Raw genomic sequence first — 16,722 nt, forward strand, 5'->3', positions numbered from 1 at the left:
CCGCGCCTCATTAGACCCAGTGCACATTTCAACACCTGAGCAGCTTTTGCTTCTATGACAAACATTGTGGCATCTTTGCCCAACTTCTAATGAAACGATACATTTCACAGCACCAAAGAGCCCACGATGATCCGGTTGCATTGAAATACTCATTTCATAATGTCATCACTGCCGGCCCCGACAGTCCGGCCAATCTCCGGGTCCTCCAGAATCGATGTTTGGTACCAGGCCGGTACGCTAATCACCTGGAGCGCTGGCTCAACTACTACCATTCCAGCCAGGTATGTATTGAGTCAGGCAGCCAGAGTGAAAAGAACCCGTCCCCTTTTTTCCCCTCCTTTTTTAAGCATCATGATGGTGCGCTTAAAGAAATGACTTTTCTCCTCTAAAATGTTTGCGTCATCTTCTCCAGCTGTTGGTCTTGGATGGGGAGATGCTGAAAACTGAGCCCGCCTCCGTTATGGATAAAATCCAAAAGTTCCTAGGCTTAACTAACGTCATCAACTACCACAAGATTCTAACGTGAGTATGCACCTGCTTGAGCTCCTCTGTGGAACCTCAAAGACAGAATCCAACCCTTTTTTGGAATGCTGATCAATTGCCGCCATTTATTGTCTTCAAGCTGGAGGCCATATTCATGCTTGAATGTAATACATGATGTGTTTTTTGTCTGATGCAGATTTGATCCCAAAAAGGGATACTGGTGCCAGCTGCTAGAGGGTGGGAAGACAAAGTGTCTGGGGAAGAGTAAAGGACGCCGGTATCCTGACATGGATCCCGAGGTATGACCATTTTAATTGAGTGGTTCATCGGATCTACATATTATGCCAGTGTATTAAGTCTCTCGCAAAACAACTTTACAGATTTTGGAATTCGGTCCACACAAAAGGCGCACCTTATTATTCGTTTTTTTTTAGAAAATTAAAGGCTTTCAAGTGCGCCTTATGGTGCGGAAAATACGGTAAACATCACCTGAGCAGTCACAACCCCCCCATGATAGCCCCCCCCCGCACCCGATTCTTCAGGCTACTTTAATGCACCCATTCATAATCCATAGTAGACTCCACAATGTATTAGCGCAGCCAAACATGACATTGGTTATAGAATGTTCAAAATGTCTTCCAGATTTAGGCAGAGTCCCATTTCATTTATTTACGTATCTACTATCCCCGTCTCTTTCAGTCGTTGACGTTCCTCACGGATTACTACAGGGATCGTAACATTGAGCTGTCAAAGTTGCTGTACAGAATGGGCCAACCGCTCCCCAGCTGGCTCAGAGAGGAGATGGTCCACACCAGGTAGCAGCCCAACCAGGGAGAGCATAGTAGTCCAGCACGTTCGACACGCCTCTGTGCCGCCACCACCACACGCTTTCAAGGAGAACGTTACTTGATAATGAAGTGATGATGGGATGTCCAGCTGGAAGTCAAAACGTAACAACATTCTGTGATGGTCCATGAAGTGTAGTACACAAATGGGCTGGTGAGCAAGAGGATTCACAAATGGAGCGCTCGTCTCTCTGAGCTCCCATGAACCTTTCAGTATGACAAATCAGGACCTCAAAATCCTGAGGAGGAAGTGGGATGATGAGGAGATACCTCTCTTGCTCGCTCACCCCCGTCTCCCACCGTGGTCGAACCGTCTGTCCCACGCATGAACTGGAAAGAAAAGAGCAACAATGTGCCGTGTGCGAAGGCTGAGTTTCAGGTTCAGTCTTCACCGTTTCAGTTCTGGAACCCAGCGCCAACGTGCTGCTGTGTAAAGCACAGAACTTTACGCTGAAGGACAAAAAACACATTTGTTGTAAATGCCTTTTGAAACATAAGGACGTTTGGACATCTGGCTGCATGTTGTAGCCTTTTTTGATAGGCCTTGCTAGAATCTTGGAATTTCATTCACAAATGCCAGGACATAATCTCCATGGACTATTACCATTTAAATGTTTATTTTTTTTATTTTTTTTGTTTTATTTTGTTTTGATTTGCTCAGACATTGTTCTGTAGTCGTGATACTTGTAGAATGTACCGAAACGAAACAACAGATTCCTTCTTCAGGCCGAATGCAGAGGCGTCAAACTGCTGCGTGCCGTCACTTGACCACTGAATGGGCGAAGCGGGGAGTGATGGACTTATGTCGAAAGCACAATATTTAACGGTACTCAACATACGTCTAACTGGATATAGCACACGAGCATTTGGTTAACAAGTCCAGTCTGTGAAGATCATAAGCTAGCTCTCTGTCAGAGACTCAGTGTAAAGAACAAGCTTTCCCACGCTTTTCTTTTAATTTCTTCTATTTCATGTTATAAATTAGTCCGCGACAGAGTGTAAAAAGATGTCTCCTTGGAAAATGTGTCAAGTTGTCAAGGCAAACCTTCTCACAATAGGCCCAGCGGCACCGCACCCGACATAAATGTTTTGTTTTGGGGTTTGAAGGTGTTATCATTGCAACTAGATGTCAAAAACAGAAAACAAAAAGCTGCTCTTACTGCAATAGTTTTGTACAAGGTTCTGACGTAAGAAAAAAAAAATGCACACAGCAGTCGTTTCTGTTTCTTGACTGTAAATGTACATAGCTGGCTCCCCTTTGGTCGACCTAAATTATTTGAATGTGTTTGGCCCTCCATTGGTGTGCAACGTCAGTGCTGTAGGGAAATTCAACGCAATTGTTTCCTCCAGTGTCCTCTCACTGCCAACTGTTGTCTCCATAAAAAGTATTAACGTGATAACACATAACAGCGATGATGGTACTAATAATATCCTGGACTGTATGATAAAGATTTGTAATTGTTGTCAATAATTTTTACAGTGTAACTAATATTGTCGGTGCTTTTTAATTTGCAAATAAAACACCACTGTATTTTTCACAATAGGGATGTTTTTCCCCCCTGCTGCACTCTTTCACTTCTGTCTTATTGTTGTGGAATTCACTTTTAGTATTAGATTGCGTGGAGCTGGAAAAAAGTGCTGAGAGAGAAAGGCCCATTCCTTCCTCTTAACACTAAAGCTTGCCCCCTTCCCCTAATTCTTTGAAGAGAGGAAGACAGTTTAAAAAAAAGAAAAAAGTGACATTCTTTGACAGCTAAACTTTAAGATTGTACTGTATACAGTATAATAAAGATATAAGTCGCAGAAAGTGCATACTATATGAAGTTTTAAATAAAGCTTTAATGTAGGATTTCAAAAATCTAGCATCCGGACCTAAAAGTGGTTATCGGAACACGTATTTTTTGTTTTTGTCGAGATTGTCATGATAAAATGCTGATAACACAGGAAGTACACACATATTTATTTGCCGAACTGCAAATAAGGAAATAAAACCAACATTTAATGAAATCACAAAAATTCAGGCCTTACATTCCCAAATAACTTGCTAGTCATGAAAACGTGCTTTTTCATCCATGTGCTGTTAGTATTCATTTTTACAACAAATTCGGCTGAGATGAATAGAGGGGCTAGTAAACTTTGGGGATTTCCAGTCTCTACCATCAAGACCAATTACAGCTTTGCTATTACTAAGGCCGCCTACTTCATTTTTTTTGCCCCATATCGACCTGTCTGCCTCCTATTACCTTATCATGGGAGGTATTTTTACAGGAAAGCTTTGTTGTAGATGCATTGTGGGTGCAGTAGTGTAACAGGAAGAAACTTGCAGCGCAACAAAGCCAAATGGAGAAGACTGGTGAAAATGCTCCGATGCAAAGGACAGGCAGTGCTGAACCGCTGGTTGGTGGGGCAAGATACAGAGGGTGAGTACTGGTACCTGTTCCATTTCTCCTCCATAAAGCCCATTTCGCTTTTAAAGATGAAATCTGTTCATTTTTCATTTCAGTCATTGATATTGTTTGCCCTTACTTAGTTTGTTTTGTCTGCATTTATAACTGAAGATAATTTACTTTTAATTACTTTTCGTTAATTTTCAGGAGCAATGTGTTCTTTGTAACTGCGTAGGTGGGTTTCATACTTTCAGTTTTTATTTCACAAGTAACTTGAAAAAAAGGCAAAATGTTATAATAATGTTAAGAAACTTTTTTAGATGATAAAAACAGCTTAATTAGTGTTTGAAATAAATTGCGTTATATTTTAAGATTTTGCTACGGTCCATGTTGGCGATTATATTGGCATTTATGATCATCATTATTGGGAAAAAAAATAATGACTGGGCATTTTAATATCCAAATAGCAAATAAAAGTAAACAATATTTATCGGGATTTCCCGAGATGGGGGGCACAGCGTAACCTTTTGTTCTTGTTTTTGTAAATATGACCTACAAATCTATTACGTACAGATTTACTATATGTTAGCATAGATTATTAAAAGCCCAATATTAGAAATGAAATACATTGTATTTCTAATTAACCAATAACATAAAATATGCTTAATTGAGTTCAATTAAACAATAGTTGATTTAAAACAACAAATTTGAAAAGTACTGTTCATGATAGTGAAGTTATTGTACAGTAGCTATACAGTTTTTTGTTTTGTTTTTATGCTGAAGTAGCTCCAGTTGAAGTCACACAGGTATTTAATCTTTTCTTCTCCTTCGCCCCCACTCAGGCGCTCCACTGGCTACGCCCTGAAGGTGGCAAGTCTGACGATACTGGCATGTCTGTTGGTGGCCAGCCAGGTGTTTGTGGCCATCATGGTGTTTGGCCAAAAGCAGCAGATCCATACGCTGCAGAAGGACTTTGCCGGGCTCAACAGGCAGCTACATGCAGCTCAAGGTCAAATATGGAAGCACATTGCAGGGCACATATATACAAACAAACATTCACATTTAGCATGTTTGTGGAATGTTGGAGGAAGCCTAAGTACCTACAAAAAAAAAACGACACAAGCAAACCGCTACTCCACCATGCCGCCTAAGTTTAGTTTATTTATATCAAGAGTTGTCCACTCTTTTTGAGCCAAAGCGCATATTCCATATTAGATAAGTTGTCACTGCATAACACCGCCCTCAAAAGAGGTCATAAAAATTGGATGCACAGTTTGATTTTAGCCTCTACAATCTTGCAGAATAGCGTTTGTTATGCCTCTATTATACCTCACTAACATGAATAGATAAATTATTTGTAGATAAATTATTTATAAATCATTTGTATTAGAGAAATAACTTCAAATGAGTTGGCCAAAAATAGCACACCAGTTGGGAATCAGATTTATGTGGTTTGCATGGTCTACCTGAACAACAAACCTGAATTGATACCACTCGTTTTTTGTACTGGTACTTTTTCGCAATTCGGCAGATGGCTGGGGCGGGTGGGAAGCCGCACGTGCTTCAAGCTGTTTATTTATCACTTTTGTAAAGGAATTTGTATATGGACATCGAGACATAAATCTAGATCCAATTTGACTTACGTTTCCCAACCCTAATTACTTAACTGGATTTGATTGCAACAACATTCTTAGGTCAAAATATCAGTTTCAAACTTGTCCCGACAGTTGCCCCATTCAAGTTGCGCTCAGTTTCAAACTTGTCCCGACAGTTGCCCCATTCAAGTTGCGCCAGCCAATGAACCACTTCCCACAGATGCAGGCATTTGCAGATCTAGACTCAATGGCGACCAAGGCACCTGTGAAAGTAAGGTCTACCCCTCCCTCTCTGAAATCCAATATAATAGAAAGGAATAAAAGCTCCAAAATTGAGGCGTACTATGTTGTAACCTACAGTACTATTGAAATTGACTAATGTTAGAACAATCCTTTCCTGTCTTTACAGCAGGAAGAGAAGAAGATTGAATCCATTGGCGTGGATGAGATGATTGGTCTCATGGAGGTAATATGCACTCAGGATTTAATCCATCCACCCCCACGTTCTAATTTGAACTAAGAAAATGAGGTAATCATTTTAGGAGAACTTTGAGATGCCCAAATTCAATTACACTGTGCTGGGTAACCTGAAGAGCCTGAAGAAACAGCTGAATCAGAGTAACTGGAAGGTGAATCAGCCGTGTTCAAAAAAGAGACTGCAAACGTGCACAAATAGTTTATCCACTGACTGATTTTTTTTGTAGAGCTTTGAATCTTGGTTGCGCAACTGGATCATTTTCCACATGTCCCAACAGAAGCCTCCAACTCCTACAGGTGAGCAACACTACTCCAACTTTCTCTGCAAAGAATCTTCACTCCAGCATGTGAGGATTTAGCAGTCGAATGTCTTCAAGAATAGTCGAGCAAAGGCCAAAAGTCCTCAAACAGTGTGCATCTGGGCACAGTCCGACGTCAAAATGCCCTGTCTGCATTCTAATCAACAGACAAACTTTATATTTTAGCATTGTTGTTTTTTTATCTTCCATTTAGGATCCTCCACAAAGACCAAATGTCAAATGCGTGCAGAGGTTAAAAGCAGCCAACTGGATTCGTTCCGTCCTGTGTGTGACTTGAAGGGTCGCTATGAAGCCGTTCAGTGCTGGCACGCCATCAGCGTTTGCTGGTGCGTGGATGTTGACAGTGGTGCCGCCATCGCGGGCACCTCCACAAAAGGCCGCCCCAAATGCGAGACAGGTACTGTAGATGATTATTTTAGGACACGTAAATCAATGTGAGAAATGTGATCAGTTGAAAGAGATCTTTTTTATCCTGCTCACTTTAGCTAATGATGATGATTATCCCATGATTAAAGACCTTGTATAGTGTAATTAACACATGTACTACATTGATACTTTTCAACATAATATAATATTTTAATATAGACTGTATAATGTTTTCTTCCCCCCTTTTACAGGTTGAAAAAGGGAAGGCAAGAGCTGCTTATTTCTTCATCTTCATCCGACACATCACTTCATATACTGTAATGAAACTAGCTGTAGTGGGAATACATATGTAATTGCTTGTTAGGCATAGAGCTATTTGGGGTTCTCCACGCCATTTTCATCTGATGTCCCCCATGGTTGGTTTCATTAGGACAACAATCTCCCCCCTCCACTTTCACCACATAAGGTGACAAAACTCTCCGGTTAAACAAAGGACTAATGTTCCTCTTTCATTGGGACGGACATGGAGCTTGCTTAGCACATGCTACAACTACTGAATTTACTCAAAAAATGTCAAGAATTTGCACTTTGTAGTCAGAATTTTAATCAACCCCTTTCCTGAAATCATATCTCCAACTCAGCAAAGCAGACAAATCCTTCAAGCCAGACAGATGCTATTTGTGGATCACGTGAACACTAAAGTCACGTGTTTTGTTGTACATTTATAAGCCTGAATAGTGCTGGGAGCAGATAACTCTGGTGTTACACTATCCCAAGCTTTGAATTCCAACTCTCAATTGAACAAATTGTCTAAGTGCTCAGCAATCTTTCCACGCTGTAAATAATGACATCTTTGCTCAACATAAAAGAAGGAGCAATTTTCCGTCCATGTTTGTAACTTTTCGTCACCAAGGGTGACATGTTTTCAATGATGGCTGAATTGAAATTCTTAAAAATACTACGTGTGGAAATAGCTACATCTTTGTTTCTTTGCTGAACTATGCTGCCTCTTGGCCAGGACTCAATGCAAAAAAAAAAAAAAAATTCTGGTTGGTTAAATATTCTAAAATACAAAAGCCTTCATCAATGTGAATGCCAACACTAAAATCAATAAAGAATTTAACATTTTGGAATTCAAGTTGTTTATTTAATTTGTTAGCCTACAAACCTTTGGAACAATAATATCTATTGTACAGCACTTCACCTTTTGTACAGTGGTCTCTTTAAATAGCCTGCACTGACACTGTTAATGTAAGACTTACCTGGGGTGTGAAATGAACCCATTTTAGTTGCCACTTTTTATTTCTTTAAGCCATGACATTGACAGCTAGCTAGAGATAAACCAACTATACATTGTAGTTTTGAAACAAGACACAAATGATGTACAAGCAGAATTGTCCTCTACTTTTACCACCACCTTTTCCACTTATTTAAAGCAAATTACTGTACACTTTACCCATGATGGCTGAATTGCCTGTAACTTACTCAGTCTTTTATTAAATTCAACTTTTATTTTATATCTTAGTAATTGTACACCTTGAGTGAAAGTAGATTCTGTGCCCTTAATAATTTAGCAGAGTGTAATATAATCCATATCTGCTAGCGAAGCTGCAAACATAAGCGGAACATGGCCTCCATGGGCATAAAACACCCTGTGAGTACTCATTCTTTTGTTGAAAAATAGCTGATTTTTTTTTCCTGTTAACTCTCCAGTGACCTATATTTCTTCTACAGGTGATAATGGGGAATGGTGAAGGAGTGAAGGTAGGAATTGTACTAAATCCAATACCAGGTAAGGCATGTTCTCACAATGTAACCCTACAATATTGGAAGCGCATTAAATTTGCTGCAGTATGGTGAAATAGTGATTCATGCACCTGCCTTACACTTCTAAGGTTCTGAGTTTAAAACTCAGCACAGCACAAATAATAATAAAAATGTATTATTAACCCCCTAAATTCTTGAACTGTGGAGAAAAATTACCACTAGCTCCACCAGTACTGGGAAACAGGAGTAATCTCGAATTAGCATCTATTTAAAAAAAAACAACAACAACATCTATAGACATTTTGGGGGGAAATGTGACTGACGACTACAGCAACAGAAACAATGAACTGACAAAGATAGAAAGAAACTACAGTATAAGCAAAGTGTCGAAACGAGTGACACCACCTGGACAAGGTGAGTGGCTGGAGTGAGTGAGTTGGTTAACACGGGGCTGATGAGCACAGGTAGAGACAACAACCAAACGAGACAAAACATGAAGAAATGATACAGGGAAAACATGATGAAACAAAACTCTACCTAATCAAAACAAAGTCAACGCAACACAGAGCATAACAAATGCTCGCTATAAGAACAAACAATAAAAAGTGGATGTATGCAGTTAGATTTTTATATGTGCATAATGTCTCTCCTCTCAAAAGGTACAGAGTGCGCGCTCATTAAAAAGGATGGAAAAAGTTTGGACTGCATGTCAAAAGATGAGGTACTCTGAAGGTCACCATCTCACAATATTTGCCTCTTATGAGCTTGCGCCACCTCAATGTTTCTCCAAACAGCAACTATGGCGCTTGTCATTCGACCAAGCTGTGGCTGTGGAAAACATGCAGGTAACAAGAAGTCTGTTCAGTGTGAGTCACAACACCGAGAGACAAACACTTATATGTGTCTGACAGGGTTTCCACGGTGAGCTCCTACAGCCACTCACTGATTGCACGTGTGGAGGTTACAGTGGGTCACTGCTCATAGGCGGCGCTTCAATGGAGAACATCGGCACTCTAATTGATGATGTCATCGTTCAACAGGTCTCATAGTTTTGAAACATTACTTTGACTTTCCTCTAAAGGGAATGTTGCCATCACACCAAATTTGACTAACAAGTTTCATATAATTGGTTTGAAAATGGTCATTTATGTACTGTAAATGGTCTTTTTTTTTTTTAACTCTCTATGCAAGCACGTGTAGTGATAGGTAGCACAACAAAATGCTTTTCCATCAGATGACAGAGATGTACGTATATCATGTTCTAACTATTTAAACAGGCCCAGATTTTACATGACAGGATTGTGAGTAAATTGACATACTATTTTTTTTTTTTTTTTTTTGAGTGTGCTTGTCGTAAGATATTTTTAATGTAAATGTATGCCTTATCTCAATAACGGGAAGGAAACTGCTATTTGGTCACAGCATCTTGTTACCCACCTTGTGATTTTCTCAGGTGTTAAAAAATGTATTGAGTCGTGTGATGTCATCTGTGAAAGAGGAGCTGATTGTCTCCGTGTCTTACCTTCAGGTTTGTTTTTATTGCGTGACACCATGATAGAGAGAACGTTGCCAACAAGTTGAGTTTTTTTGCACAGTTTCACCTGGATGGCAGTGTGGAGGACCTCCTGAACCCTGACACACAAACTCTCGAACTTGTCCTTCATCCGGTCCTCGGAGGGTAAGTGTCACTGAGTCCCAGGCAATGTGCCACAGTGATCATCAGCAGTGTCGTGGAAAATGATCAAAGATCTCTTAACATATCATTTGCTTACTGCAAAGAATGTCCACCTAGCCAAAATTTAGCCTATAAATGGCCGCTTATATTTTGTGTCGATAATGTTTCTTAATTGGCTCAATAAAAGTTGCGTAATTCCAGTACTAACACAGAAACATGTATTGAGCTTTTATTACATCGAGAAATTGACTTTTGTTCTTTGCTTAGTGTTATCAGAGGTTTGGCGGAGGCGTGCGTAGGTTCTGCAGAGGAAGCCTACTCGCTCTATAAAACATGCAGGGAAGCACAAAAGGCCAAAGAAGAGTCCATTTCATCAAGTTAAGACAAATAAACTCAGGCTGTGTCTGGCACGGCGTTACACAACTTGGAAATAACTGGAACACCTAAAAGACTCACATTTATTCATTTTGTGTTTTTTTTATTATTATTATTTTTAAAATCAACTACTTTTATGTTCTGCAGATGTAGTTGGCTTTTCACAGTTACAGTGGAGTGGAAACTCCAAAACGAGGAAGTGGCCTTTCAACTCTGTCGCAGCAGACTGCGGGTGTTTGGTCTGGTGGGAAGAGCCAACGAGACGGACCTCATGGGGTCTGTTGACAACATGTCCAATTTTACATAGTATTTATCCTTATATGTTTGCCACAAAGTAAGAAGTATAGCTGCAATTTGGCTTTGGTGTTTAATAAGATATGGAAATGAGCCAATCTTGTCTGGGTCCAGGCACTGATACACAATGTGAATACACTAAACAAGACATGCCATTTTCTAAAAATAAAATTAATAGTCACCCAAAATGCAAAACATTCCTAAGCGTGCCACTTCACTTTTTACACTTATACCCAACAATGCCCGCAATCACCGTGAACAAGTAATTTGGTGCCACATTTCGTAACTTAGTAAGTTAGGTTCTGTGTTTTGCGATTGACTGGCGACTAGCTCAGGGTGTTGCCAGCAGTGACAGCATTTGAAAATGTCCATAAAATGGTTATTAAATCCCATACCAAATTTGAAAACATTTATGGCATTTCATGCCATGTCATGTCTCCAGCATCAGCCCACTGCTGAAGGTTATGGATCAACTCCCACGTGAGGCCGCCAAAACCGATGCACTCTTGCACATCCTCCTAAGCGACGCTCTCACAGGAAATAGCAGGACGGCGCTCATCTACTTTATCCAACCTCAAGGTGCTTTGCTCTGCCTCTCCCCTCCGCCAATCTAACCTTTGCTCAGAGCGCGAGTCTTACTCTTCCTCATTACAGGCAATTTGGATGACGAGACGCCATCTGCTTTAGCTTTGGCCCAAAGAGTGAAGCGTTTAGTAACGAGGCCTTCCCAATTTTGCTGGAGTCCAAAGAAAACGGAGCAAGAGATCCGGGGTCATATTATGGGGCTGAGACATGTGATGATGTCAGATTCGGCTAATGGGACGTATAACATCGGCAGGCTTGCTGAGCTCATCCAAAGCCTGCAGGTCATTTATAACATCAACAGTGAAATATGTGTCAAACATATTGAATTCATAAGTGTGTGGTCCATTCAACAGATTGTGAAAGAGCAGTCGTGGGAGAAGAAAAGGGAAGAATCACAAAGGATTAAACTTAAGGTTTGATCCTTACACATCGGTTAGACTTAGCCTCCTAATATTTACATGGGTGACTTGAGCAAGGCTGTAGTGTCACTGTGACCTTTCCTCCTTTACACTAAGGCTGGCCAAAGTACTCCTGCAGTTAACCCGATAAAACCAGACGCATGAAATAGTTAAAGAAAAGATCTGATTGTTTGAAAACGGAGACTTTATTGGTCCTTTTGAACAAAAAGACAGAACAATTGAGGGGAAAATCAACTTCCACACATGATGGTTACGATGCTTAAAAATCTTGATTTCATCCATCCATCCATTTTCTGAACCGCTTAGTCCCCACGGGGGTCGCGGGCGTAACAAGCTTAATATTTTTGTATTTCCAAACATCACAAATAACTTTACCCACTTTGAATCAATAATACAACTGCAAACAGCAACCTTGAGAACTCCACCGAAGGATTTGGCAATAGAGAAAAGGAATATTTCAGCTTTTTTTTTTTTTTTCTTCATTATTTTGTGGGTCACAAACTTTTTATTTTGCATAGCGGAAGGCCTGAAATCTTTCAATAATCTCGCTTGTTGGGTTAGGTCTGTCTATGACTAATTACTACTAGTAAAAGCATGGGCTTGAACATAGCCAGAATTGACAACTTTCTCTATCATTTGTGCACAATGGCTTATTTTTTGCTTACATATTTTAAGAGTGTAGTTGGAAAATCAAGACTTAGTTAATAATTAATAAAATAATAATCCAGAATTATGACCTACTGTTTCAAATTACATACACCGCTTTCGAACACGGTTTTACTCAAATACTTGTGATTAATATTAAGTATTTTTACGATGCACCTTCCCAGTGTGCATTTAATAGTATCTGAATAAACATTTTTTTTTTTTTTACCTCCCTCTTAAAATTTTGACAAAGTAACGCTTCAAAATCAGTTATTTCTCTTTACCCAGTTAGAGCCGTCTTGCAAGGTCACTAGAAAGCCATCTGATGGCAGATTCCTGCCCTCTGAAGTATTATCTGAGACATACATGAGTCTGTTCAAATACGTCCGGCTTTTGAGGAGAAAAAACATCATACTCAATAAATAGAGGGTTCTAAATGACATGTAATATAGCTATGTGATACACTTGGCATATATTTTTCATTTTGTTAACAAAATAGTTTTTTTTTCTTCCCAATTTTATCTTATTTCATTAGTTTTCGTTAACTGTCATAACCTTGCAATGTAAGTGCAGTGGCTGTTTTCAAATGAAGAAATTGCACGTAATAAGTCAAGTGAATACTAAAATGTACAAATACAAAATCTAAAAGAATAAAATGTAACTTAAGTATCACTCCTGAAAATAGCCCTGACAATAAATATTCTGTTTCTTTGGCAGCTGTGTGGCCTCCAAAAGATCCAAATGGACAGTCACTTATCTGGAAGTCACAACATCCATCCCGAAAATACTTCAGACACCGTGAAAACCTTGCAGGAAGACTTAAGGCAGGAAATGGAGGCACATGTAAGAGGTAAACAGGAGACTTTCACAAATCAACACATCTGCAGATTTCCAAAAGCTCCAATATAAGAGCTGTTCACAAAGTCCACTTATATGATTATAATTTTCAGTACTATAATGTTATTTATATAATGTTATTTATAAACGCTGCCCATATGTTTTTGTCACCCCCCTCTTTGCTACATTAGTAGAAAGCGTGATTTCTATGTTTGAAGAAGGTTTTCTCCTCAACTGCCTCAAGCAAGTCTCACCATCTCATCCGAATCTGCAAATTATTAATGGATTATTATTATTTTTTATCTTGTTCTCATTTATTATATTACAAAAACCTGGCATCTGAACTGGAGCGTGTAGACCTTATCTGTTTTTGTTTACACGACTGCATTATATTGAGTATCTTGTTACCAATCTTATAATATATACGTCAACATTATAAAGGCGTCTTCAGTACAGTTGTAGTACATCATTGCAAACTCCTACTAGAAATATCTGAATGTAAAGGACAGCACTGATTTCTACAGAAAACCATTAGTGTGGTTTATGTAAGTCCCATACAACTAATAATCAAGTTCAATGCCTACAAGACAATCCACAGTTCACATTTCACTTTTTGTTTTTGCCTGTGTTTGGATTCCAAATAGTTTTATTTACACAAAAAATCTGAACAAGTTCCACAATAAATCTGTTTAGCACACAAAAGAATCCAGATACTTCCAGGAATCTAAAAAATTAAGCGTTATCATTTTCTTTAAAGCAGATCTTTTGATATGCCCTTTTCTTGAACGTTACTTGATTGCACAGGTGATTTGACCAGTGACTGTATGTTCTGCTTCTCATATATGCAGAAGGCACAGGGAGCCTGGAGAAAGTCCAGGAGAGCATAACAAGGATCCTGGAGTTGATGGAGCCTCTCAGAAAGGAACCGATTAAGAATATTCCTGCAGAAAAATGTGACCTCTGTCTACAAGTAACTCGCTTCATCTCCCTTGTGCCTTTTAATCATTTGAAGGCTTTCTGTATGCACAAGACACTCTCACTAAAGCCCTGCCCCCCCTTTCTGCTTTTTTTAAGTTAAATGATGAGTATCAGTTAGAAGACTGCCACGCACACGAGCGTAGGAGGCAACTGAAAGAGCTCAGCGGGAGATTAATTCTGCAGGAGGTGGAGAAAATACAGAGAGATTTGACGAGGGAGCAGCTTCCAGTAAGCTGTATATGTTTCATACTGTATTATTCAGCGTGTTATCTTTCTTTGGAGAGGATGCTGAGTCACTTGAGCTGATTCATTGTGTGTGTGTGTGTGTGTGTGGGGGGGGGGGGGGGGCATCAATGTGTAATTTCGTGGAAATGTGAAGAAAACTATAAACACACATTAATAATAGAGCGTAAATGTCAAATGACAAAAATAATCAATCCTTAGGGTGAGGGCGTGCAGAGAGAGCTGCTGGTGATGAGCAATGAGAGACGGGTTCTGATGCTGCAGATGGAGGCCCTGCGAGCGGAAGCGGAGCAGGCCCGCAAGGACCTGCTGTTGCAGCGTCACAAGCATCAAAGTGAAGTGCAACGTCTAAGGGAAGAGAGCCTGCAGGTGGGTCCAGCCGTTGCAGGATATAAATGTTAACTTTTTCATTCATCTTTTGTCTCTCCACTCTTTTACTATATGTGATTATCAGTATTTTTTTTTTAGGGGACTGTTGTCTCCCTGACTATTTACCCTCGCAATTTACCCTTCCATGCAAAGCCCAAATATGTATTCTGTACTTTTACTTCACATAATATTATTGGTCTATTTCAATGGAATGACATTGGTAAAAACAAACAGAGCAAAAGTCATAGACAGACATATTTTTATCCTCAGCGGAAAAGAAAAACATTCTAATTTGTTACAGTATATTAATTCAATTTACTTGGTTGTGAAACTGTTCTTGGTAGGCGTCTTTGTACTATACTTCCCCCAAAAGGCTAAGAGCCGCACATTAGCCATTCAAATGAACCATGCACCATGGGATGAGGCAACGCACAACCTGCCCTATGACCTTTGTTTGTGTTTGTGTAACTGGAGTTGTTCCTTAATTACAAACACCGGAGCTCGCATGAAATTTCTGATGCTTGCAATTCAGTGGTTTTTTTGTGTGTGTTTTTTGTTTTTTTACCCCCAGATATGTTGTTTACCCTGCCTTATTTTTTTTCTTTCATGAACATGTGTCTCTGAAGGTGTTCAAGAGGTTTTATAAATCGAGCGAAGATCTGAGGAGGACGTCTGAGGCCAGATACAGAAGCGTGCTACTCGAGGCTGTGCACGATGCTGTTTGCCTATCTGCCGAGAACCAGCAGCTGCATGCCAACAACAAACAACTGCGTAAAGGTGAGTTTAGTTCTACACTTACTCGTCCTATACTGTAGTAACTCTTTTTATTTTTCACAGCTCTGGGGGAGTTCAAAGATACTCTCACTAAGTGAAGTGAGCACAATGACCTCCAAAAGGAACCGTACACACAACATAGAAATAAAAATGCAAGAAATAAATATGCAAAACCAAAGCATGAGTATTAAAACAGTGACTGGAGCTTCTCGTGAAGAGTCCGCTATGTGTAGTAAAGAAAAGCTGCCAAGGTGACCATGGCGAGTGGTATCAAGAAGAAGAAAGTCAGTTGCAGCCCTAAAACTGCCCACGACATCACAGCGTTGACCAGCATGGAGCAGGAGATGACGAACAGCCGAGTGATGCCGCTGCCGTGTTTCAACAGTACAGACATCAGAAGGCCGTTAGCCGCCTGTCCCGCTATGATAGCCCAGACAGTCCACGAGTACCCTTCTAAAAAGCTCTTGTCACTCGCGAGGGCAGCGAAAGAAGACAGTCCGTTGATAAGGACACCAAAAACATAGAGGTAGAGATTTTGAACGCTGAGTGGCAGCTTCTGACCCTTCAGCACCTTTTCTGTATAAACGGCTGCCAGCCCAGATGCACAGCAATACACCAGCATGAGAAAAAGCCCCCACGCAGTGATATGAAGCCTGACCTCTTGCTGCGTCTCGCCTGCATCTGCTGGGTCCAGGCTAGTGTAGCTATGGCACACTCCCGCCGCCATGAGGAGCCCCAGACTAGCCCACTGACCCCAGCGCAGCCTCTTGCCCAAGCACAGAGAGTAGAGCAAAGCGGTGGTGGCAATTTTGAGGTTGCTGAGGACCTGGAAAGAGCTGGGGTCCATGTGAGCCTGCATAAGGACAACCAGGTTGTTATTGAGGGCGTAGAGTGCGGCGGGGGCAGCGTAGGGGGCCACGAGAAATGGGGAGGGAGGTGCGAGGAAGGTCGACGCGCCCCCGGTCGTAATGAGAGTGGCGAAAGACACGAGCAGCTTGACCAACTCGATCATGACGACGCATGAGGAAGGGTTGAAAGGGATGCGGCCCTCCGCTTTGCTCAGAGCGATGAGCGGCGCATGAGTGCCGTAGATGAGGACCATCACGCACAAGAGGACCCCCCACCGTACCCTCAGCAGCCACCGCTTCCTGTACCTCACCTTCTCGTTCTGGATTGCAATCATTGTTGATAACACAAAATTAAATAGATGAATTCCAGTGCAGTTAACTTAAGGAAACCAACCAAATGAATGTCATGAAACGTGACGGACCAAACACTGCAAATTGAA

General features: G+C 40.6%; 4 protein-coding genes across 8 annotated transcripts in view; 3 read left to right on the plus strand and 1 right to left on the minus strand.

Moving 5' to 3' along the window:
* LOC148404459 (bifunctional heparan sulfate N-deacetylase/N-sulfotransferase 1-like) overlaps positions 1–2,869 on the plus strand; it is a 43,378-nt gene extending 40,509 nt beyond the window's left edge. For all 4 annotated transcript variants that reach the window (XM_088382926.1, XM_088382916.1, XM_088382908.1 and 1 more), the window contains 4 exons: positions 111–281; positions 413–522; positions 680–782; positions 1,183–2,869. In XM_088382926.1, coding sequence (XP_088239052.1) covers positions 111–281; positions 413–522; positions 680–782; positions 1,183–1,302 — 504 coding nt within the window. In that variant the 3' untranslated portion in view covers positions 1,303–2,869. The remainder of the gene's footprint in view (positions 1–110; positions 282–412; positions 523–679; positions 783–1,182) is intronic.
* Positions 2,870–3,554: 685 nt separating this feature from the next.
* LOC148404460 (H-2 class II histocompatibility antigen gamma chain-like) lies at positions 3,555–7,606 on the plus strand. Of its 2 annotated transcripts, XR_015859845.1 has the most exons (9): positions 3,555–3,748; positions 4,558–4,724; positions 5,487–5,581; positions 5,720–5,776; positions 5,853–5,939; positions 6,015–6,084; positions 6,301–6,329; positions 6,361–6,504; positions 6,725–7,606. XR_015859845.1 is itself a non-coding variant. In XM_088382957.1 (8 exons), exons 1-8 carry the CDS (start codon positions 3,669–3,671, stop codon positions 6,727–6,729), a joined length of 765 nt encoding a protein of 254 aa, XP_088239083.1. In that variant the 5' UTR covers positions 3,560–3,668; the 3' UTR covers positions 6,730–7,606. The 2 variants fall into 2 exon arrangements, 1 of the variants encoding a protein (XP_088239083.1); XM_088382957.1 differs by having other exon boundaries at positions 3,560–3,748; positions 6,301–6,504.
* A 1,829-nt stretch (positions 7,607–9,435) lies between these two features.
* Positions 9,436–15,532, plus strand: LOC148404461 (uncharacterized). The gene is given in 13 exon segments (XM_088396430.1): positions 9,436–9,485; positions 9,694–9,768; positions 9,836–9,918; positions 10,183–10,292; positions 10,434–10,566; positions 11,027–11,163; positions 11,239–11,450; positions 11,523–11,582; positions 12,951–13,083; positions 13,919–14,040; positions 14,145–14,276; positions 14,493–14,660; positions 15,287–15,532. Coding segments are annotated over 12 exon segments (1,584 nt in total). The 5' UTR covers positions 9,436–9,485; positions 9,694–9,720.
* On the minus strand, positions 14,822–16,620 carry LOC148404462 (putative UDP-sugar transporter protein SLC35A4). The gene has a single exon (XM_088383033.1). It carries the CDS (start codon positions 16,615–16,617, stop codon positions 15,658–15,660), a length of 960 nt encoding a protein of 319 aa, XP_088239159.1. The 5' UTR covers positions 16,618–16,620; the 3' UTR covers positions 14,822–15,657.
* Positions 16,621–16,722: the final 102 nt, after the last annotated feature.

Source organism: Syngnathus floridae, chromosome 1 (genome assembly GCF_059516105.1).
Source record: "Syngnathus floridae isolate MCC-2025c chromosome 1, RoL_Sflo_1.0, whole genome shotgun sequence".
Taxonomy (NCBI): domain Eukaryota; kingdom Metazoa; phylum Chordata; class Actinopteri; order Syngnathiformes; family Syngnathidae; genus Syngnathus; species Syngnathus floridae.